Genomic DNA, 23,021 nt, shown 5'->3' with positions numbered 1-23,021 from the left:
AAGCTGAGAAGGTAAACTTACGAGTTTCATGAATAGTAGTCCGACTCTAACTAGAAGCCAAATAATCTGCAACATCTGATTAAGCTCTCAAATGCATAGCCAAGGGGGAGACTAAGGACATATACAAGTCCTAATTTGGACTTGTATAATTACCTGGATGCTCGTATGGGTTGATAACCTAAGTCATTAAATATCTATCCATCCTCTTCCGCTTCTAAACTCTCATTACAGTTTAGAAAACAAGAAATCACTGATTCACAGAGGACAGTCTCACATCGAGGGTTGAACTGATTTATTTGAGTTACACAGCAGGCAACAGGTTACAAGCATATATGTGTCATTCTTTATGCCATTACCATTTTGAATATACAGTAAATAAAAAGTACATATTGATTTTCTGTGAAGGTTATTTGGATTTAATTTACGAAAGAAAAAAAAGTGAAATAAAATAAGAACAAGACAAAAATCAGTACAATAAAGTTTCTGATGAAATTCACTTTTTGTGTGACTGTGATTGTAATGATAGCAAAGCAAAATAACCTGAAGAGTAACTGAGCATTTTCATTTTCTATCCCCCTCAAACATTTGTTACAGGCCAGGATTATTCAACCCAACAATATACAACCATTCATTCAATCATTTATATCCTGGTCATTCAGGTAGTCCTCTCCATAGTCAATGATCTTTTTCAGTGCACACAGTATCAGTGAATCTATGTTGTCATTCGTGTCAGTTTCTTTGTGGTAGTTCTTCACGAGGAAGATGCAGTTCAGTAGAATACCCAGGTTCCTGTTTACTGTTTGCATCTAAGTTTAAAAAATATTGCATTTAAAAACTGAAACTGTATTGTTGCACTAGTGACATGATTATAAATTATTTATTGAATTATTTGTACTGATTCCAGCTGAGGTTTCTGTTCAAATATACTGAAATGTACAGCTGAATTATAGATGTTAAATACAAGTGTAAACTGTCTACAAGCTCATGAAAGTTACTTCCTGGAACATACCTGGTCATTCAAGTACTTGCTCTTGTAGGTGTTCTTTATGTTTCTTTTGACTTCGGGACAGGCTTCATCAATTTTGGTCATGATGGCTATTTGTGGGATCCCTGCCAATACAGAAAGCAATGCAATAACTTTATCTCATGTTTTTCTAGTATTTGAAATCGTGACATCATGTAGAACATCTGCTCTCACCTGTGTCACGAGCATGTAGTCTGACTTCTTTCATCTTCCTCCAAGTTTCATCACTGATCATGCTCACTGTGTCAGCTGGAATAACAAAAGCCAGAATTTGGACTTTGTCATCTAAAGTAGGAGAACTGTTGTAGTAAGGATCCGATTCACGCAAGAGAGCTGTGGGTTTGAACTGGGGAAAAAAAACCCAAAGTCACTTAAACCTTTTTGCACGATACAGTTTCTGTATCACAGACTGTGTACAAGCATCTGGATGAAAAACATCATACCGTGTAACCTTCTTTGACATGTCCACTAATGGCAAGTTTGATGTCTTCCACGTGTATTCCTTTCTCAGCGCCCCTCTCAAGCCCCATGGTGTCAGTGAAGACAAAAGAGTAAAAAGTTTCTGGATTTCCTTTCTGAATTTTAAATGTCCTGTACTGTAAATAAAAAATGTGGTGTTGTTATATTAGTGCCAAATACTAAAGATCCTAAACAGTTTTCAAAATAATTGACACACTAGTTGTGCTGACTATTTTTCACTCTTTTTATAGTTTAATGCTCATAAAGCAGCTACCACTGCAGTATGCTCCTGTAGTCATAGAAAACCTCAAAGGAAATGAGTGTGCAACTATGATAAGGATAGATACATCCTCATACATACTGCATTAGTGAAACTATCACCAGAGGTTGCATCTGCCAATGCTCGAGTTGCGATTTTGCCTCTTAAAGCACTGTCCACAGAGTTGATGAAGCTGGACTTTCCAGCACCTGGTGGTCCATGAAGCATAATTCTGAGATGCTGGACATCTTTGTGAGGCTTGTAAGCTCTGACAAGCTGCAGGTCTCGCTCTCTTTCACTGTTTCTAAAGAAAATTACAATAGGATTTAGTGTGCACTTACAGTTTACACAACAGTGTTATGAACAAACACAAAATAACAACAAACAAGCAAAACACTTGAGGGGTGTACTACTGAGACAGGCTGACATCTGTTTTCTACTACCTGCAATTTCAGAAGCCTGAAATAACCAAATAAGCATTTCTGTGTCACCATGTGAAACTACACTGAACAAAAATATAAACGCAACACTATTGTTTTTGCTCCCATTCTCCATGGGATGGATGTAGAGACCTAAAATTCATTCCAGATACACAATATAACCATCCCTCCCAAACAGTGGTCACAAATCAGTCCAAATGTGTGGTAGTGGGCACATCTGCCATATTGAGATAATCCATCCCACCTCACAGGTGTGCCACATCAGGATGCTGATCTGACATCATGAGTAGTGCACAGGTGTACCTCAGACTGCCCACAACAAAAGGCCACCCTGGAATGTGCAGTTTTTTGCGCTACTGGGGGTCTGGGGACCCAGAACCGGTCAGTATCTGGTGTGACCACCATTTGCCTCATGCAGTGCAACACATCATCGCATGGAGTCTATCAGATTGTCAATTGTGGCCTGTGGAATGTTGGTCCACTCCACTTCAATGGCTGTGCGAGGTTGTTGGATATTCGTGGGAACTGGTACACGCTGTCGTATACGCCGGTCAAGCACATCCCGAACATGCTCAATGGGTGACATGTCCAGTGAGTATGCTGGCCATGCAAGAACTGGGACATTCTCAGCTGCCATCTGCCCTGAACAATGTGAACCATGATTCATCCGTGAAGCGCACACCTCTCCAACGTGCCAGACGCCATCGAATGTGAGCATTTGCCCACACAAGTCTGTTACGGCGACGAGCTGGAGTCAGGTCAAGACCCCGATGAGGACGACGGGCATGCAGTTAAGCGTCCATCAGACGGTTTCTGACAGTTTGTGCAGAAATTGTTTGGTTGTGCAAACCAATTGTTCCAGCAGCTGTCTGGGTGGCTGGTCTCAGACGATCTTGGAGGTGAACCTGCTGGATGTGGAGGTCCTGGGCTGGTGTGGTTACACGAGGTCTGCGGTTGTGAGGCCGGTTGGATGTGCTGCCATATTCTCTGAAACGCCTGTGGAGACGGCTTATGGTTGAGAAATGAACATTCAATGCACGGGCGACAGATCTGGTTGACATTCCTGCTGTCAGCATGCCAATTGCATGCTCCCTCATTGCTTGTGGCATCTGTGGCATTTTGCTGTGAGACAAAACTGCACATTCCAGGGTGGCCTTTTGTTGTGGGCAGTCTGAGGTACACCTGTGCACTACTCATGATGTCAGATCAGCATCCTGATGTGGCACACCTGTGAGGTGGGATGGATTATCTCAATATAGCAGATGTGCCCACTACCACACATTTGGACTGATTTGTGACCACTGTTTGGGAGGGATGGTTATATTGTGTATCTGGGATGAATTTTAGGTCTCTATGTCCATCCCATGGGGAATGGGAGCAAAAACAAAAGTGTTGCGTTTATATTTTTGTTCAGTGTATGTGAATTCCACATTGTGACTCAGAGGTTTGTGCTGCTGTAACAATTTGAATGTATAAAATTTATTCAGCAGAGAATCACTTCAGAATCAAAATGTAAATGTGAGATCCACAGATGGGTTTAAAGTAAAATTGAATGGACATTAAACATAAGTTAACAAAATGATCAAACAAGTCAAAAGACTTTGATTTTCCATCCATCCATCTTCATCCGCTTTATCCGAGGCCGGGTCGCGGGGGCAGCAGCCTAAGCAAAGAGGCCCAGACCTCCCTCTCCCCAGCCACCTCCTCCAGTTTATCCGGGGGAATACCAAGGCGTTCCCAGGCCAGCCGAGACATATAATCTCTCCAGCGTGTCCTGGGTCTGCCCCGGGGCCTCCTCCCGGTGGGACATGCCTGGAACACCTCACCCAGGAGGCGCCCAGGGGGCATCCTTGTCAGATGCCCGAACCACCTCAGCTGGCTCCTTTCGATGTGGAGCAGCACTTTGATTTTGTGATATAAAATTGTGACTCTAGGATTAACACAGAGTTGGTGAAAAGGGTTATTTTTATTAATTCTAGTACACCTCTCTAATTAACCACACTTTTAACACTCACCCCCATGGTATGATCCTCTCTTCTGCCTTTAACACTATAAAGTAAAAATGTAAATTCTACGAGTCACATTGGAAGCATAACATTTTAAATTAATTACACATTATGTATTAAGGCTGTTACACACTGAACGCGTTGTGTTTTTGAGGACAATTCCTCCTCAATAAACGCACTGTGAAAACTAAAATTGAAGCCGACGTCAAACTATGACGAGCTGAGAAAAGTAAGAAACTAAGAAAACAGCAGCAGGGAGAATTTAACGGTTGGATCCATGAGCTGAAGCTGTGTGTTTGTACAGTTCAGGATGTCAGTGGGACAGTTTGAGGCGAGGCAGGAAATTATTTTACTGAGCCGCATTGTGTAGCTGTGTTTTTGAGGTAATTAGTATTACGTGACTATTTCCATTTGATTGTGTATTCAGTAGGCGTGCCGTGTGAGTTTAGAGGGCACTCGTTGTCTGACGCAGTTATTATATGTTATTCAGGTCATTTTATTCAGATCCAAAAAATCTGACAAATCGATCTTGAATTGCAAAAATAAATAAATAAATAATTTCATCAATTCTGCTTTTTACTCATGGATTTCAGTAACGTTGCTCTGCCTGTAACCAATTGCGCCTCGCCCAAAGTTCCAGTCCAGGAATTTTGTTTACATTTCCTGGAATTGTTCAGCTCAAACGGTCAGTGTGAACAGCTGCAAAAAGAACAGATGAGTCTGAACAATATTTTTAAGATAGGAAATATTTTCACAGATTTTACACGTCTGGTGTGTAAAAGCCTCAAGTTTTGTCTTCGAGATTTTGTATCATATTTTAAATATCTTACGAGGAGGTGGTGAGCGATTTCCTGCAATTGAAATATGACAAAGTAAAAACATGTTAGCAACATTTTTCCATATTCAGTTCAGTTCTATTAGATTTTAAGTTAAATTAAATGTTTTTTTGACTTTTAAATCAAAGGACGTTATGAACAATGAACAACAATGAATATAATATGAAAAAAAAGCTTACCTGACAAGATATTTATAATTTTTTCCATTTTTTTTGTCATCAACTAATTGTGAATTAAACAAACAGAAAAGATAGTAAATTAAAAAATAGTAAATTCGTTAAATTCTTCAAGAAACTACATTCTTTTAACTTAATCTGAACCAAATGGCAGAGATGACTCAGTCCGGTCAATTTAATAATTTAATAACTCGACTTCTTGCATTGGATTATTAACACAATGTTACCGTACCTGAATGTCCAACTGTGCTGTGAAGTTGTCGTCCCTTGGTTTATTGTTCACACTGGTGTAGATGACGTGTGACTTTGGATTTATAAATGTCCTTTCACTTTCTTTTTGGGTCATGTGACTTCTATTATTCTCTCTATCTGATGGCAGTCTAATGTAGTTGTAGCTGCATAGCTTCTTAATTTGCATGTGTCACTAACATCTATTTCTTAAAATCTAAAACTTGCTTCTGTCATAATCCCAGGATTTTTACCCAGCGTTTTCAGTTTTAGCCTTTGTTGAAGTTTTCAGTTTGAATATTACCTTTTATCATCTGCTCCAGATATATTTTCATTCTGATTTAGTATTTATAGTTTTCTTTGTTAGTTATTCTTAAGTTTTTCCTTTTCGTCTACTGGATGTTCCTGATGTTTTTGAGAATCTATTGTGTTTGAGTTTGGCTTTTTGTATATTAGGTTTGTTTAGTTTCCTTTAGAATTGATTATATCATCTGTAGTTTCTCTTTATAATGCAGTTTATCTACTTGGTTTTTATTCTTCCAACTTACCTTCTTTTATGATTCTTTTCTGTTTCCTACTTGTGTCCCTGTATCTGTCTTGTCTCTTTGTGCCCTGGTTGTCTGTTTCCCTATTTATTTGTCTCCCATTCAGTCATTTCCCCCTTCCTGTTGACTGTATGTGTGTTTGTGTTACTTCCTGCTTTACTTTGATAGTCCAAGTGCTTGATATTGAATTTTACTCCCCTCATCTAGTTAATCCTGATTTGTTCCTTGGTGTTTCGGTTTCATCTGCATTTATCGCCCCATTTATCGTACTCCTGTTCTCCTCTATGTAAGTTTACCCCATTGTCTTGTTATTCATTCTGCAGTTATTGTCTCCATCTTCCACTGTCCTTTGTCATGTCCTATCGTCATAATTTTACGTTACTTGTTTCCAATTTTTTGCACTCCGCAATTTTCCCTAGAACAAAAACTTGGGAACACAGAGCAAGGAGTGCAAAACTATTCCTGGCTCCAGTGTTCCTCTGATTTTGCATCTGTGTTTTGATGAAACATTCAAGCTGTTAAGTTCATCTCCGGTTTCTCAAGTTCTGCAACCATTTCTGTACACAGGACTAAATGATAAACATTCAACTGTACTCCATATGGTATATAATGTATGTGAAAAGTAAAAAACATCATGTTGGCAAGTTTGTGTTAATAGGAATGAACAAAAAAAGTTATTGATTGAAATAAAATGAACTGATCTTCAAAACTGGAAAGGAACATTGTGATAAGGAATATTAATAAACTTTTTAGCAGAATGATATAATGAAATTAGCATAATTGTTTTTTATTTTCTAAAGAATATTGCAGCGGTTTGAGATGACAATTTTTAAGCTTGTAGTGTGAGTCACAAAAAAGAGAAATTCATTGAGAATTTCATATCATTATGATATCTGTTATCATATGTGATATCAGATATGATTGTTTTGTAATTTTTTGTTTATTAAGTTATCACATTCCTTTCAAATTATTCAATTTGAGCAGAGTTGTGCTTTAATTTCTCAAGAGTATGGCAGCAGTTTGACATTAAACAGATGAACATCTGCACAAATGTTTAGTAGGTGAGGAAGAAGAAGAAACACTTAGATTTTCATGAGAACACAAAGATTTTCACTGAATTTTTGATATGTCATCACATTCTATTGAACCTGTTTCATTTGAGCATAAAGGTCATTTAAGTTCTCTGGAATCATGCAGTCGTTTGAGATAAAACTGCACAGATATAGTGTGGAGCACCTGGGACCCTGTTCTTGACACATATGTAGCAGGGTCTAGCAGTCTGGCATGCCAGGCTTCTCATTGCCTCTTGTAAATGCTGTTAAACAATGTTCTATTTAGAGCTCATGATGTGGATGACTGATTTATCATGGATTGTGTAATTTCATGAATATGTAATTTCATGTTAAAAATGTCTTCATTTAAAATGTATATGTGTAATGTGTAAGGGCTAATGTCTCATGAGAACACCCTTAGCGAGATTATACAAGAGAGAGTACAATGAGAGAGTATATTTCTTTCTTGGACTGCGGGCGAGCAGATGTCACTCATGAAGCTCTGCTAAGCTAAACTAAAGGTTTATTGAAATCAAGGCAAAGTAACACAAAGACATCAGGACCTCTTTTCAGGACAAGCGGTCAACGAGGTATTTCTGTCTTTATTTTATGTTTGGACTAAATATATGTACTGTAAAATTGCTAATGTGTGTGTACCGTTCACTCAATTTAAACAGTTCTCACTGTGTATTGGCATAATGGTGTACTGGGGTTAAGGCCTGAAGACTCGATGGTATAACTAAAGAGCAGAGAAAGCCCAAGTAATAAACCCCTGTTTCAAAGAACCGACCTGTGTCTGTGTTGTAGTGAAGAGAGCTACACCTCTCGGCCTTTGGGACTCCTGAGAGATGTTATTGCAGTTTCCGACCCTCATTATCAAGTACATTTTGTGACAAAAACACTTGCTGCTCATGGTGGTGCTGTGTGGCAAGCAGAGGTAGGACCCAAATGCAGGACTCGGAAACAAAAGGTAGTAAACTAAAGATTCAAGAGTCAAGAAGCTTATTGTGATGTACACTGCAAAATACAGATGGTTATACAGAGCAATGAAATTCTTACTTTGCAGGTTCCCTTCACACAACAGATTTACAGTTATGGATAATTACAGTTCGACAGTAAGTCAGAGATTTAGTAGCCTGATGGCCTGTGGATAGAAACAGTTTCTTAGTCTGGTGCTCCTTGCTTTCCACTCTCCTGCCTCCCTCGCTTCCCCCCCTTCCTGACACCATGACACCCCCCTCCTCCAATCCCTCTCTCAGCAGCAAGACATCTCCCCCCCTCCCCTCCTCCCAAACATCTCCCAGTGTCACAGTGGATCAGGTCAGGAGGCAACTGAGGAAGCTTCGCCCCAGAAAGGCAGCAGGCCCAGACAAGGTGTGTCCTAGGATGCTAAAGGCGTGTGCTGCTGAACTTGGGGAGCCGCTACAACGAGTCTTCAACCTCAGTCTGCGACTGGGGAGAGTGCCCGCCCTATGGAAGACATCCTGCATCGTCCCGGTCCCCAAAAAGAACCGGCCCAATGAGCTGAATGACTTCCGACCGGTGGCACTGACGTCACATCTTATGAAGACTCTAGAGCGGCTCTTCCTCAACTTCCTCCGACCACAGGTACAACATGCCCAGGACCCACTACAGTTTGCATACAAGGCGGGTGTCGGAGTGGAGGATGCCATCCTGTACCTCCTACACAGAGCCCACTCACACCTGGATGGGGGAAAAGGCACGGTCAGGATACTGTTTCTTGACTTTTCCAGTGCCTTTAATACCATCCGGCCCTGTATGCTTCAGGAAAAACTGAACAGGATGGAGGTGGACCCCTGCCTGGTGGCTTGGATCTCCGACTACCTCACCGACAGACCACAGTACGTCAGGCTGAAGGACATCACGTCTGACACTGTGGTCAGCAGCACAGGAGCACCACAGGGAACTGTGCTGTCCCCTCTTCTCTTCACCCTGTACACCTCTGACTTCTGCTACAACTCTGAATTATGCCATATTCAGAAGTTTGCAGATGACACGGCCATCATGGGGTGTATCTGGGATGATCAGGAAGAGGAGTACAGAAGTCTGGTGAGGAACTTTGTCGCATGGAGTCACACAAACCACCTGCAACTCAACACCTCAAAGACTAAGGAACTGGTTGTGGACTTCGGGAGGTCCAGAGAAGGTCCACTGCCGGTTCAGATAGAGGGGGAGGAGGTGGAGGTGGTCAACAAGTACAAGTACCTCGGGCTGTGGGTGGACAATAAACTGGACTGGTCATGCAACACAGAGCACCTGTATAAAAAAGCCCAAAGCCGACTGTACTTCCTCAGGAGGCTGAGGTCTTTTAACATCTGCAGGAAGCTCCTGAGGATGTTTTACCAGTCGGTGGTTGCTGGAGTACTTTTCTATGCTGTGGTGTGCTGGGGGAGCAGCACAGCAAAGAGGGACTCATGCAGGCTGGAGAAACTGATCAGGAGGGCTAGCTCTGTGGTCGGCATGAAGCTGGACACTCTGGTGACAGTGGCAGAGAAAAGGACATTAAAGAAACTGATGGACATTATGAACAATGCTGGGCATCCTCTGCACACGGCCATAAACAATCAGAAGAGTCTGTTCAGTGACAGGTTGCTTCTCCCCAAGACAAGAACTAACAGACTTAAAAACTCCTTTGTCCCACACGCCATCAAACTGTTTAACTCCTCTCTGGAGGGGAGAGGGAGGGGAAACAGGAGGACAAAGGAGGGGGGAACAACTAAGCTGTAGTGCCTCTTCACCTCACTGTACAATACCTTGTGCAATACTTTTTGTAAATAGTCAACAGTGCAATAGACTCAATACTTGAAATGTGCAATTCACTTGTATTTTTATTTTTTATTCCTATTTATTCTATTTATCCCCTTTGTATATTTTATTTATATTTGTCTCTGTATTTATATATGTGTGTGTGTATATATATATATATATATATATATATATATATATATATATATATATATATATATATATATATATATATATATATATATATTACAGAATTGTTATATATATATATATATATATATATATATATATATATATATATATATATATATATATATATATATATATATATATATAACAATTCTGTAACTGTAACTTCGGTCGTTGCTGTGCTTTTTGGAAGTCGAATTTCTCAGAGGAACCCACCCGAGGGATTAATAAAGTTCTATCTTATCTTATCTTATCTCTTTCACATTTAGGCAGCATCTGCCAGATGGCAGGAGTGTGAACAATGTGTGCTGTGGGTGGGTGCGGTCCTTGATGAACCCCTTTTCCTGACCCAAGTGTTGTAAATGTCCTGTAGTGATGGGAGGGGTACTCCACAGATGAGTTGTGCCATTTTAATGACACGCTGGAAAGCCTTTCTGTCCTGAGTGGTGCAGTTCCCGTACCACACTGTGATGGAGTTTGACAGGATACTCTCCGTGTGGAGGATTTTTGTATGATATGTATAACTATGTAACTATATACTCTATATCTCTATGTGCACTGAACATATATATTTTAACTTTCACATAGAGTCTTAAGCACAAGACATTTTGCTTCACCGTGGTTTATTAAGGTTTTACAGTAGCAGGGCAGTTGGCAAGCGGACTGAGGTATGTGATGAGAGGTGATCTGTTGTTATATTTTATTTAACTGAACTGTGTAACCCCTTGATGCTGTTTGAAGTAACCCCTTTTGTTTTATTTAATCTGTGACTGTATATCTCAGAATTACTTGTTTTGAACTTACCTGAATTAACTTAAGCTCATTGTTGTTATTGCTCATTGTTATTAGTTCAAAAAGTACTGTACGGTATCAACTTTTTCTTATTTTATAGTTTTCACGGTGCTGAATGTCAAGAGAATCAGCCGTGTGTGGAGAGGAAATAAATGGCTGCACCCGTTAGAGACTCTTCTGTCGTTCTTGATGCCAAGGCTGCTACAATCTATACCAGGGGTCGGCAACCTGCGGCTCTGGAGCCGCATGCGACTCTTTTGTCCTTATACTGCGGCGCTCCGCGTGGTTTGGGAAAATAAATTAGAAGTATTTCGCTGAAGTGTATTTTATTTGTGTTTAGTTCTTTTTTTAACTTGTAGTTCTAAATCGGAAGATTATTGTGATTTTGAAATATAAAAATAAAATTATATCTTATTATTTTTTCACTGCTCAAAATAAGTGTCACACTCGCGGAAGCCGGTGTACCCGCCGAAACGCCGTGTATTTATCGAGACTTTCGACCCCAGGTAGGCCAGTTATGGATCTTCGGATCCACATTATGTCAGCAGCTCCACCATGAACTATGTTAAAACAAACACCACTCACGCCTCACAGATGACAGCTTACAGTCCTGCGTAAAGATGAAAGTGACTTCGTACAACCCCGATTTGCAGCCGCTGTGCGCAGAGGTTCAGGAGCAGAAGTCCCGTTGTAAACATATCACGGCAGACCCGACGATGTTTGCATGAACAGGCTTTTCAGCATCTCTTTATTGACCACTTTTCACACACGGTTGCTGTACGCACACAGCCGGCTGTAGCTTTTCAGCTCACAGCCCGACAACACAACAGTATGGAACGCCAGGACTGCCATAATGAATTAATTAAATACACCATTAAATAATTAATTAAATGTGGCAATAATTAATTAAAATTGGAATTAATTAATTAAATAAATAGTTATGACACATGTAATTAATTAATTATTGACACATTTAATTAATTATTTATGTATTTCCCATTTTAATTAATTATTGACACATGTAATTAATTAATTATTGACACATTTAATTAATTATTTATGTATTTCACATTTTAATTAATTATTGACACATTTAATTAATTATTGACACATTTAATTAATTATTTAATGATATATTTATTTATTTCGTTTTGGCAGTCCTGGCGCCTGGCTCTCGTCATGAAATAATTTTATCTGTCAGCCTCACCCATCAAACTCAGGGGGCGGGGTTAACGCTGCCCATGCAGCTTCTCTAACATTTGATTGGTTGCCGTGCAAAGTAAGTCAAAACAGGTCGATCCTAGATAATCGATTGCTTGTGTAGACTTGGGGCAGCCAGGTATCCCAGAATGCAGATCAAATCACAAGCAGCAATGGTGGTGGTGTAGTTTTAAAATACCCCGTTTTTCTGTCACCAGCTACACTTTTAACAGTGTTTTAGCCGCGAATGTCGCGCCGTATGTCTGGTCAGGTTGTCAACATAGAACATGTTTGCAAAAGTGCTCAGATGTTTTCAGAGATTTCACTAGCTCTGCTAACAGTTAGCATGCAGAGTGCACCGAGGGGGTTACGTTAACCGGTTTGTTTACATATTCCACTCTCCGTGTTCCACATGTTGCATTCGCAGATTCTCATTTTCACCGAACGATCGTCTCTTTCCGCCTGGTCTTGTGTCTCTGTGCTTCTGTAACATAAAGAACGAGCTGACATTTTTCTCACGAAACCAGCGATCAGCTCAGCAGACCCTCAGTTTACCTGCATGCATCCTCCTCCTCATCTGTCAGCTGTTTAACACCTGCTGCTAATTCAAGAAACACGCCTAGTTACCTGGTGATAGTCACAGTTTAACTGGGCAGCCGGTGCTCGATATAACGCAATGTCAGCGCATTTTTCTGCACAAGATAAGTAAATATAGTATTTTCCCCGAGCGCAGAGCTGCTGGAGCTTGTTTCCTTACAGAGCACTTTATAGGCGAGCCAGCTTTATCAGCGGCTGATGTCCAATCACCGGCACACAGCTTTCAAACCTCAGCTGAGTTTTAGCTCTCAGTGGTTAAACGCTGGACTTCATTCACTCAGGTTCTGTCTGTCGGGTCACGTTTACTTCGCTGTTTTATTTACAACTGAGCAAATCGGTTTGGCTGAGGTTAAAGTTACGTTTCATAACTGCATAGTTTCACAGACGTTTAATGAACCACTGGCACATGTGTTAGACTGAACTATCATCTAAATATCATCTGTTTTTTAATAGTTATTCAACTGTATTCTAAGCACCAGCTGTCTGTTAGAATGTGATTTTTTTTCTCTCTCTGTTGGCAGAGGTATAAAAATGCGCAGGAAAATCTGACATGCATGGCAAACTTCACCGACGATATTTAGGGAGGAATAATCACATCAGACATAAATGAACCACTCTCTCTTTTTTTTGCTTTTTTTTTGCTTTTTCGGTCATGTTATGTTTACCTGTCAAAGGCTTGTTACAAACTATGAAACACATCGTGCAGACTTCTGGATGTTAGAAGAAAACTAATACTGCTCATGAATGAGACTAAAGGCAGGAAGGTGTCCTTTAAAACTAAACATGTTAATAGGACCTCCCTGTTTATATCATAGTTTATGATATAGCACGTGTATTTCAGTAATAGCCTGCTGAGGCCACTATACGTGCTGGCCTCATATCAAATGTGAAGGCAGACTGAGTCTATGTTTGACGTTTTTTATATCTAATCTTCCTTTTCAAACATTTAAACAGCAGCGAGTCTGCAGCTGAGGGAATACAAATTCAAATTGTCGGAACAGGTTTGCTCGTTTCTTGGATTCATTTGGTGATTTATTAAATGTATAACTGTTATTCTAATCTGCTGCTGAGTCTCTTACACTTTTCTTTATGCTGTATATTTTCACGTCTCTGGAATAGTTGGCAGTTAGATAGTCAGCTGGGAAACTTTGTGTTAACTCATGGAGCTGAGGATATCGTGGATATGCTGACCTCGCTGCGTGGTGTACAGAGCGAGGTCAGCATGATTAATATTCACAATAAAAATATTAGCCGAACATCATGAAGTCTGTATGTGTTTCATAGTGTCGAACAACCTTTGTACAGTTAAAGCCAGCAGTTACTACATGACGGAAACACCAACGTTATCTCTTTTATGCGTTTATACACAGGTCACGCTGATTACTGAACAAAAACCCAAAGATCAGATGTTAAACAGATTTATTTGCTCTCTCTCCTCCTTAAACATGTTTTTAATGTTAGTTATAATTCAGAATTGGCGACTGAAACACGTAGGACACATAAGAACATCAGGAAATAAAACATCGATAAATATAACCTCAGTAAAAGAAGTCAGCGGGGGTTACTACAGCTGTGTACCGGGGCCTGCGCTTTGTCGGTGGGATTGCTTGCGAGGCGAGCGGGTCTATCCCACGCTTTGCCGTGAGACTGGGCAGACATCTCCGAAATCATCGAAACACTTTTGCAAAGAGGCTGTATCTTGACAAACCGACCAGACACATGAAGATTAAACCACTACATTCTCGGCTAAAAAAATATTAAAACGGTATTTGGTAACACACAAACAGGGTTTTTCAAAGCTCAGTTCTGTTAGCTTCCACATGCCGGTTGTTGTGTGCTAGAAACAATGGCCACCAGGCCAAAGCAATGGTTTTGACTCGATCAGCGTTAACCCCGCCCCCTGAGTTTGATGGGTGAGGCTGACAGATAAAATTATTTCATGATGAGAGCCAGGCGTCAGGACTGCCAAAACGAAATAAATAAATATAGCATTAAATAATTAATTAAATGTGTCAATAATTAATGAAATGTGTCAATAATTAATTAAAATGTGAAATACATAAATAATTAATTAAATGTGTCAATAATTAATTAATTACATGTGTCATAACTATTTATTTAATTAATTAATTCCAATTTTAATTAATTATTGCCACATTTAATTAATTATTTAATGGTGTATTTAATTAATTCATTATGGCAGTCCTGGCGTTCCATACAACAGCAGAGAGAGCACAGACTTTAAGGCGGCAAGGCGTGATCGCGGGTGCCGCTCAGGTGCGTCGCCTCCCCTGCAGCGGCGCTGCAGACCACGCCCCGCCACACACATTAACCAGGTAAAATACATATTTAGGCAGAATTTTGCAAATATATATATATTTTTGTTAGCAGCACAGAGCTTTTTTTCCAATTACTTTTTAAAAGTCAGGTCAAGGCTCCAAAAGCCCAAAGGCGATATAAGGGTGGCACACAACAGTTTTTGTTTGCTGGATCATTTTAGTTCAGCTGGGTGTCTTTCCTTTTTGTTATATTTCTTTAAGAGTTCAAAATGTGTTAATTACATAAATAAAATGTAATTTTCTCTGCAGCACTTCATGGATTTCATAAGTAACACACCTTATTTGCTCTATGGATTCTTTTAAAAAGCAGTTAAAAACTTTTCTGTTCAAACAAGCCTTTTGTTGATCTACGTATTTTATATTCTTTACATTATTTACATTTGATCTTTTACATTGTGTATAATGTCTATTGATTGTATTGTTTATTTTAATATTTGTGTACAGCGCTTTGTGACTGCCTGTCTGTGAAAAGCGCTTAATAAATAAACTTTACTTACTTACTTTAGTTGTTCACACAAAGCATAAAAGTAAAAAACAATATATACAGTGTTATCTTCATTTTAGATTTCAAAAAGTATTTGCGGCTCCCAGTGTTTTCTTTTGCGTGGAAACCGGGTCCAAGTGGCTCTTTGGGTGTTAAAGGTTGCTGACCCCTGATCTATACCATCCAGGAAAATCCCTGTATTCAATGGTGATCCTCTTCAGTACATCTCTTTCATCGGCACGTTTGAACAAGGAGTGGAAAAAATTGTATTGTATTGTACTGTATTGTTTGGAACAGTTTACAACATGACAGCCAAGAGAGCTAGTACACAGTTGCCAATATATGGCTGCAGGAAAAGGCTATATACAAGCAAAGCAAATGCTCAAAGAACACTGGAAATGAATATAAACTCGCAACTGCGTACATTGAAAAGACATTATCCTGGCCTGCCATTAAAAAAGAAGATGTGAAATCATTGAAAGCTCATTCTCTGTTCTTACATGGGAGTTGTAATGTCATGAAAACCCTGCAATGTATGCAGGAACTGGATATGCCAAAGAACATGAAAATCATTTTATGCAAACTGCCATACAAAATGAGAGAGAAATGGAGCCTTTGCATATGATATACTGAAAAATTCTAAAAATTTTCAAATTCTTTTGGGTCCTTTATTTGGGGACATTCAGAATGTAAGATCAACAATCCCTGTCTGAAAGGTCAACAACAAACCGAAGGAAGTTACACCCAACCAAACAAATTAAAGGGAACAGCTTTGCTTCTACAGTCACACCCATGAACATGGATAAAACTTACAGCACAGGAAGGTTAATTACCACAACAAACCATGACTTTACAGTAAAGGCATCTTTTGTCTGCTGTACTCAACAACACACACTGGAGGAGTGCCAACAGTTTCAGCGGAAGAAGCACAGAGACATAATGCTTTTTCTAAAGAAGAAAGGGCTGTGTTTTGGTTGCTTATGTGCTAGGCACATAAGTAAAGACTGTACAAGTGTTTGACATGTAGGACATGTGGTAAAGGTCATCTCACTGTCCTCCATATTGATAACAGAGACACAAATAGTTTAAGTCCAGAATCCAGAATCCACACAGAAGAATATAACTCCTATAAAAACATGTGGTCATACAGGGGCCAGAAGAGACAGTGGTTTGCTTTCCATTCTGCCAGTTCAAATAAAGTCCGTTAAAGGTAGTCATGTCATACAGATATATGCAATTTTAGATTTTGACAGTTCAGCTAGTGTCTGTTCAGAGCATATGCAAAGGCTAAAACCTGTGGGCAAACTCACTGTCAGGGTTCCTGGGTCGGTGACCCAGTATTTTCAGTTCACGTTCACTGTTTATCTTCTGCCTGTTCCACTTCCTGTTTTATTGTGTTAGCCTTGGTCCATGTGCATTATGTTCCTTCCTCTTCCCGTTTATCATTAGTTCATTATGTTCAGCTGTGTACTCACCAGGTTCTAATCTCTCATCACTCAGCCTGTGTATTTATGTCCCTCAGTTCAACCAGTCCAATGTCGTGTCATTGATGTTATTGTGATGTTGTCTCTCCGTCTGTATGTTCAGTTAGTCAGTCAGTGCTTCAGTCAGTCGTCCAGCCAGCCATTTTCTCCCTTTGTTCTGTTCATCCACTCCTTATAATAAATCGTCACCTACCTGCGAGTCCTGCGTTTGGGTTCCTTCTTCCTCGCCTCCACCCAACCGCTGACACTCACTTTCTGTTACAAAACGATGGATCAAGAAAAGGTTGTCTCTACACACTAACTTGCTGGTCTTGAAATTCCTGGTTTGGGCAACAATGCCTTCTATGAACTTCCAGAAGTCCTAACACAGGAAAGGATGCCTGTCACTACAGATAACCTTGCAAAAAAACAAACAAGATCTTATTTATTAATACTATTTGTATTTTATCTATTTTTTATCCATCATTTTATCCAGAAAGAATTTCATTGTACAGAGAAATGCTTTTTTCTTTGGACACATGACAATAAAAGCTTTGACTCTAGAATCTTGAATTTGTGGCTCAACACTGTCCTCTAGTGGACCAAAGAATACTCAAGAGGCACTCTGACAGTGGGTTCACATATGGGGCTGTCTGCGAAAACAGGTGCAGATATAGCAGCAGTAATTACAACAGATAACACTCTCTAGTGATCTGAGGAGGCAGAGAAATCATTTCACAGAGCTGACTGAACCGGAGCATCGTGTAACTGTGTGTCTGTTGTAAATAATATCACGTGACTTATTCTACTTGGTTCGTCAGATCTTTTTGGATCCGAAAAATGGGGCAAAACATAAATGCCGCGATTTACCTGGGATTTCAGTAAAGTTGCTCTGTCTGTAATCAATCTCACCTCGCCCAAATTTAACATAATTTAGCTTGACTTAGGTTGTGTTTTCATTCTGATTTAGTATTCATAGTTTTCTTTGTTATTTTTTTCTTTTGTTCTATGTTCCCTGTGCATAATCTATGTTTCTGTTAAGTCTCCCGTGTTTAGTCAGGAATCAGTTGTTTTTGATTTTACTTTGGTCCGTCCAGTTTGTGCCAGTCCAGTTTGTGTCTTAGTCTGTGTCTCAGTGTTTAGGCTTCCTATTTTATTTTGATAGTCTCTCATCTCATGTACGTTGTGTTCAGTTTAGCGTCCCCTCTTGCTAGTTAATTGATTCTGTTCACCTGCGCCTTGTTTTCCCCAGCTGTGTCTCTTTCCATGATTGCGTGATGTCTATTTAAGCCCTCAGTTTTCTTTAGCGCTCTGTCATAGAAGAGAAGAGGATATAATCTTGAGAGTAAGAGTTGGGCACACAGGCTTGAATAGCACACTTAAAAAGATGGATAACATGACACAGGGAATTGTGACTTCTGTGGACATGAAGAGACATTTGAGCAGTTAGTGCTGGAGTGCAATAAGTACAAGCAAGAAAGGGAAATATTGAAGTCTGAATTGCAGGAAAATAGAATTCACCTAAGGGTAAGGGACATATTTCAAAGGAATGCGGGGGATGTAATTTATAGGGCAGTGTTTGGATTTTTAAGATCGACAGGTGTGTATCCATGACTGTAGACAAACTGCTCCAACCCACACTCCAGTCCAGAAGGTGGCAGTAAATGCACCTAAAAGTTGTTTGCAAACTGCCGTTTATATGTAGGAGAAGAAAAAGAAGCTCTCTTTCATGTTGTACTGATTGTCTGCCTCAGTGATTTTGTCTCCTGTTTTCTTCAGCCACCTGGATTTGCTGCCTTTCATCAAACCAGTCTTGGAGTCTGCATTTTGGTATTAATTTCTATGCGCAAATGACGCAATGAATCAGCATTTAACTACTTCAATTGTATTGAAAATAGGTTAGCGGCGAAATGGGAGACAGCAAAACAATGTCTCAGTAATTATGTGCTGAATGTAACAATGTTTTTTATGATTGATACAAATACAATTTTGGAGAGCTGGATTGACTTGTAAGTTGATCCTTTAAACAGTTGTATTGTAGCAGTTGAAAGAAATTGTGCTGGAGGAAACAGGACGTGCTGGGATGGTAGGGTGTGCTTGTGTAATTAGGTCGGGGTATGATTATGTACATGGGACAGGATGTAAAGATTTTTAATCACAATATTTTTTTCCACTGTCTTGGGTTTTTTTTTTTTTTTTTTTTTTCTTGCTGCCAACTTCTCCAGCTTTCAAAAATACACGTTTACGTGGGAAGCAGGCGTTACAAAGAATCTTGCATTCCGTTGCAGTAAAGATGGGTTCAACCATTCATGCAACTCAATCAGGAGACGTCTTGGTCCACCTGTTTGTTTGTTGGGTTTTCCTCCTGCAGCGAAGTAAGCTCTGAAGCAGTGGTTCAAGGAAAATGCAAATTTCAGTTCAAAGTTTGTATCAAAGCATTGGTGTCATATGGCCATCACTACTAATCCCCACCAAACCATGACAGCTCCATAGACATGTTGTAGTTCATGGCTATAACAAATAATGACCATGTGGAATACAATGGCTCTTTTTAAATGTAGGTCTTTCACTACTGAAAAGTAAAAGAAGTATCTAATCATGAATTCTTTATAGGTCAGTGAAATCCAGCCACTCAGCCAACGTGCTCTACAGGTAGTACAGGACACACATTCATTAGCAGAGACATGCAAAGCCCAGCCCAGCCTAGCCTTTTACTGTTTTAAAGCACTTTAAGTAGTTTCTTAAGTACATAAAAAAAACGCAATGCAGAAGCAAGTCTAATATGCAATGGCAGCGAACTTCACAACTTAGCTGACCTGTGTGACTAGGAGGGTGAGTGCACATGTAAGAGGGTGGGGCAAGGCCAATTAAAGACTTAAAACAAACAACAGAATTTTTTTTGGACAGTCTAACATCAAGGACTGAAATGAGTTACACAGCAGACAACAGGTTATATGGATATAGCTTTCATTTTTCTTATAGTTAACATTTTTAACATACAGTAAATAACAAAAAGTACAAAAGTACATGTATTGATTTTCTGTGAAGGTTATCTGGATTTAATTTGCAAAAGAAAAAGTTAAAGAAAATAAGAACGAGACAAAAATCTGTACGATAAAGTTTCTGATGAAACTTCAAAGTATGTAAAGTATTTTTGTGTGACTGTGATTGTAATGATGGCAAAGCAAAATCAGCCAAAGAGTAAGCTGAAGCTACCCGAAGCTACTTATATTTTCATTTTCTATCCTCTTCACACATTGATTACAGGTCAGGCTATCCCTAATAGATTTTTATGAGTTTCCAAATGAAGGTCATATTTTTTGCACCGACTACCTGTGAATAAAGCAGGTAGGTGGTGCTACATGGACTATATATTGGACTATATGGTGTTAAGGTAAAATATATATTCTTTGTTCTTATATTATATTGTTTTATGTAGGGCAGTTGTATTTAATCATTGTTTTTCCTACAATATTGACACATTAGCATACCTGAATATCCATTGTGCTATAAAAAAGTGGTTCTCTTCCGTTTCCTCCACTGATCTAGACCAAGTTTTTTTATATAAGCATGCTTTCAGTTTTATTTGGGTCACTTTGATGAATTCCCTCCTCTCTTGTCCACACTAGTCTAGACCACATTGACAAAAAAGGCCAGAGCAAAATGACAGACCAGCAAGGTCAACATCATCAGACTTATATCCAGGGCCAGATTTGAACACATTTTCCACAGCTTCACTTCCACCCTACTCTGACTGTGAAAAACAAGCTTCAAGAGCAACCAACCTATCCCAGGCCAAACCAAAAATTGCTGGACCAATTGCATCATCTGTCTCCTCAAATCGCCAGACTGGGAAAAGAGTTTAACCTAGGAATGAGCGAGCACTATAAACTGTAAAAATAACTTCCATAAAAATGTCAGAAAATGTCCTGGTAGTTTTTTGCCAGGAGATTTTGTGTTTTTTACAGAGGTTCACAGACTTTTCTGTGGTAAAACAGAAAATTCTGTAGATTGACAGTAAATCATCTGCAGTATTTACAGACATTTCCTTCAAATCTAAAATTGAAAATTACATTAATTCACAGTATTTTTTCTGACACATAGTGAATGGTAAATTGACTGAAGTGAAAATACTCATTGCATCATGGGAATTCCTCAGCAGCCTACAGTTATTGCAACATAACTACGGGAGGATTCAGGGTCACCTGGTCCAGCCCTAAATATATGCTTTAGCAAACAGGAAAGCCTCCTTTTAAAAGTACAGATTGTGTCTTTCTCCCTTTTCAGAGAGTTTTTAGGACATCCTGATAATAGGGATAATAGAAACGATGTGGGCTTCATAGATAATTGGCAAACCTTCTGGAGGAAACCTGGTCTTGTTAGGAGAGACGGCATCCATCCCACTTTGGATGGAGCAGCTCTCATTTCTAGAAATATGGACAAATTTATTAAACCCCCCAAAATATGACTATCCAGAGTTGGGACCAGGAAGCAGAGTTGCAGTCTTACACGCCTCTCTGCAGCTTCTCTCCTCCTGCTACCCCCCCAAAAACCCATCTCCATAGAGACTGTGTCAGCTCCCAAACAGACAAAAAGCAAACTAAAAACCAGCAACAAACAACTTAAACATAAACAATTACAAAGAAAGAACAATAAAGTATCCACATCTGAACCAAAGAGTAAAACAGTGAAATGTGGATTATTAAATATTAGGTCTCTCTCCTCCAAGTCTCTGTTAGTACATGACTTAATAATTGATCAACAAATTGATTTACTCTGCCTTACAGAAACCTGGTTGCAGCAGGATGATTATGTTAGTTTAAATGAATCAACACCCCTGAGTCATTCTAACTACCAGAAACCTCGAAGCACAGGCCGAGGGGGAGGTGTGGCAGCAATTTTTCACACCAGCCTGTTAATTAATGAAAGACCAAGACAGACTTTTAATTCATTTGAAAGCCTGATGCTTAACATTCTCCACCCCAGCTGTGAAACTCAGAAACCAGTCTTACTTGTTATCATCTATCGTCCACCTGGGCCTTACACAGAGTTTCTGTCTGATTTCTCAGACTTTATATCTAATTTAGTTCTGAGCTCAGATAAAATAATTATTGTGGGTGATTTTAACATCCATGTAGATGCTAAAAATGACAGCCTCAACATGGCATTTAATCTGTTATTAGACTCAATTGGTTTCTCTCAAAATGTAAAAGAACCCACCCACCACTTTAATCACACTCTAGATCTTGTTTTAACATATGGCATCGAAACTGAACATTTAACAGTGTTTCCTGAAAACCCTCTCCTGTCTGATCATTTCCTGATAACATTTACATTTACAATAATTGATTACACAGCAGTGGAGAGTAGACTTTATCAAAGTAGATGTCTTTCTGAAAGCGCTGTAACTAAGTTTAAGAATATAATCCACCCACTGTTATCATCTTCAATGCCCTGTACCAACACAGAGCAGAGCAGCTATCTGAACGCTACCCCAACAGAGGTCGATTATCTTGTTAATAATTTCACCTCCTCACTACGTACGACTCTGGATACTGTAGCTCCTGTGAAAACTAAGGTCTCTAATCAGAAGTACCTGACTCCGTGGTATAATTCTCAAACACGTAGCCTAAAGCAGATGACTCGTAATCTGGAGAGGAAATGGCGTGTCACAAATCTAGAGGATCATCATTTAGCCTGGAGAAATAGTTTGCTGCTTTATAAGAAAGCCCTCCGCAAAGCCAGAACATCTTACTATTCATCACTGATTGAAGAAAATAAGAACAACCCCAGGTTTCTCTTCAGCACTGTAGCCAGGCTGACAAAAAGTCAGAGCTCTTTTGAGCCAACCATCCCTTTAACGTTAACTAGTAATGACTTCATGAACTTCTTCACAAATAAAATTTTTATCATTAGAGAAAAAATTACCAGTAATCATCCCACAGATGTAATATTATCTACAGCTACTCTTAGTACCATTGATGTTAAGTTAGACTCTTTTTCTCCAATTGATCTTTCTGAGTTAACTTCAATAATTACTTCCTCCAAACCTTCAACGTGTCTTTTAGACCCCATTCCTACAAAACTTCTCAAAGAAGTCCTGCCATTAATTAATTCTTCGATCTTAAATATGATCAACCTATCTCTAATAATCGGCTATGTACCA

The 23,021-nt window shown here is 39.4% G+C and overlaps 2 protein-coding genes across 2 annotated transcripts in view; both read right to left on the bottom strand.

Annotated features, from left to right (window-relative positions):
* LOC145424251 (interferon-induced protein 44-like) overlaps positions 1 to 23,021 on the bottom strand; it is a 74,742-nt gene that overhangs the window by 17,467 nt on the left and 34,254 nt on the right. The gene's annotated exons all lie outside the window — the stretch shown is intronic.
* LOC113017623 (interferon-induced protein 44-like) lies at positions 278 to 5,561 on the bottom strand. The gene is made up of 9 exons (XM_080297415.1): positions 5,433 to 5,561; positions 5,204 to 5,246; positions 5,019 to 5,039; positions 4,198 to 4,231; positions 1,845 to 2,046; positions 1,468 to 1,620; positions 1,199 to 1,370; positions 1,010 to 1,110; positions 278 to 806 (listed from the first exon to the last, which is right to left on the bottom strand). The coding sequence occupies exons 1-9, from the start codon at positions 5,544 to 5,546 to the stop codon at positions 633 to 635; spliced, it is 1,014 nt and encodes a 337-aa protein (XP_080153541.1). The 5' UTR covers positions 5,547 to 5,561; the 3' UTR covers positions 278 to 632.

This window comes from Astatotilapia calliptera, chromosome 23 (genome assembly GCF_964374335.1).
Source record: "Astatotilapia calliptera chromosome 23, fAstCal68.1, whole genome shotgun sequence".
NCBI lineage: Eukaryota > Metazoa > Chordata > Actinopteri > Cichliformes > Cichlidae > Astatotilapia > Astatotilapia calliptera.
This window is presented reverse-complemented; position numbering and strand designations above follow the sequence as displayed.

Bases quoted from the DNA above. Each gene is read 5' to 3' on its own strand.
- LOC113017623 (XM_080297415.1), bottom strand. From the start codon at position 5,546: ATGACCCAAAAAGAAAGTGAAAGGACATTTATAAATCCAAAGTCACAC. The intron at 4,232-5,018 runs GTAAGATATTTA...TTTACTTTATAG, and splicing joins AAATCGCTCACCACCTCCTC to TGTTAAAGGCAGAAGAGAGG. The intron at 1,111-1,198 runs GTGAGAGCAGAT...CTGTATTGGCAG, and splicing joins ACTACATGCTCGTGACACAG to GGATCCCACAAATAGCCATC.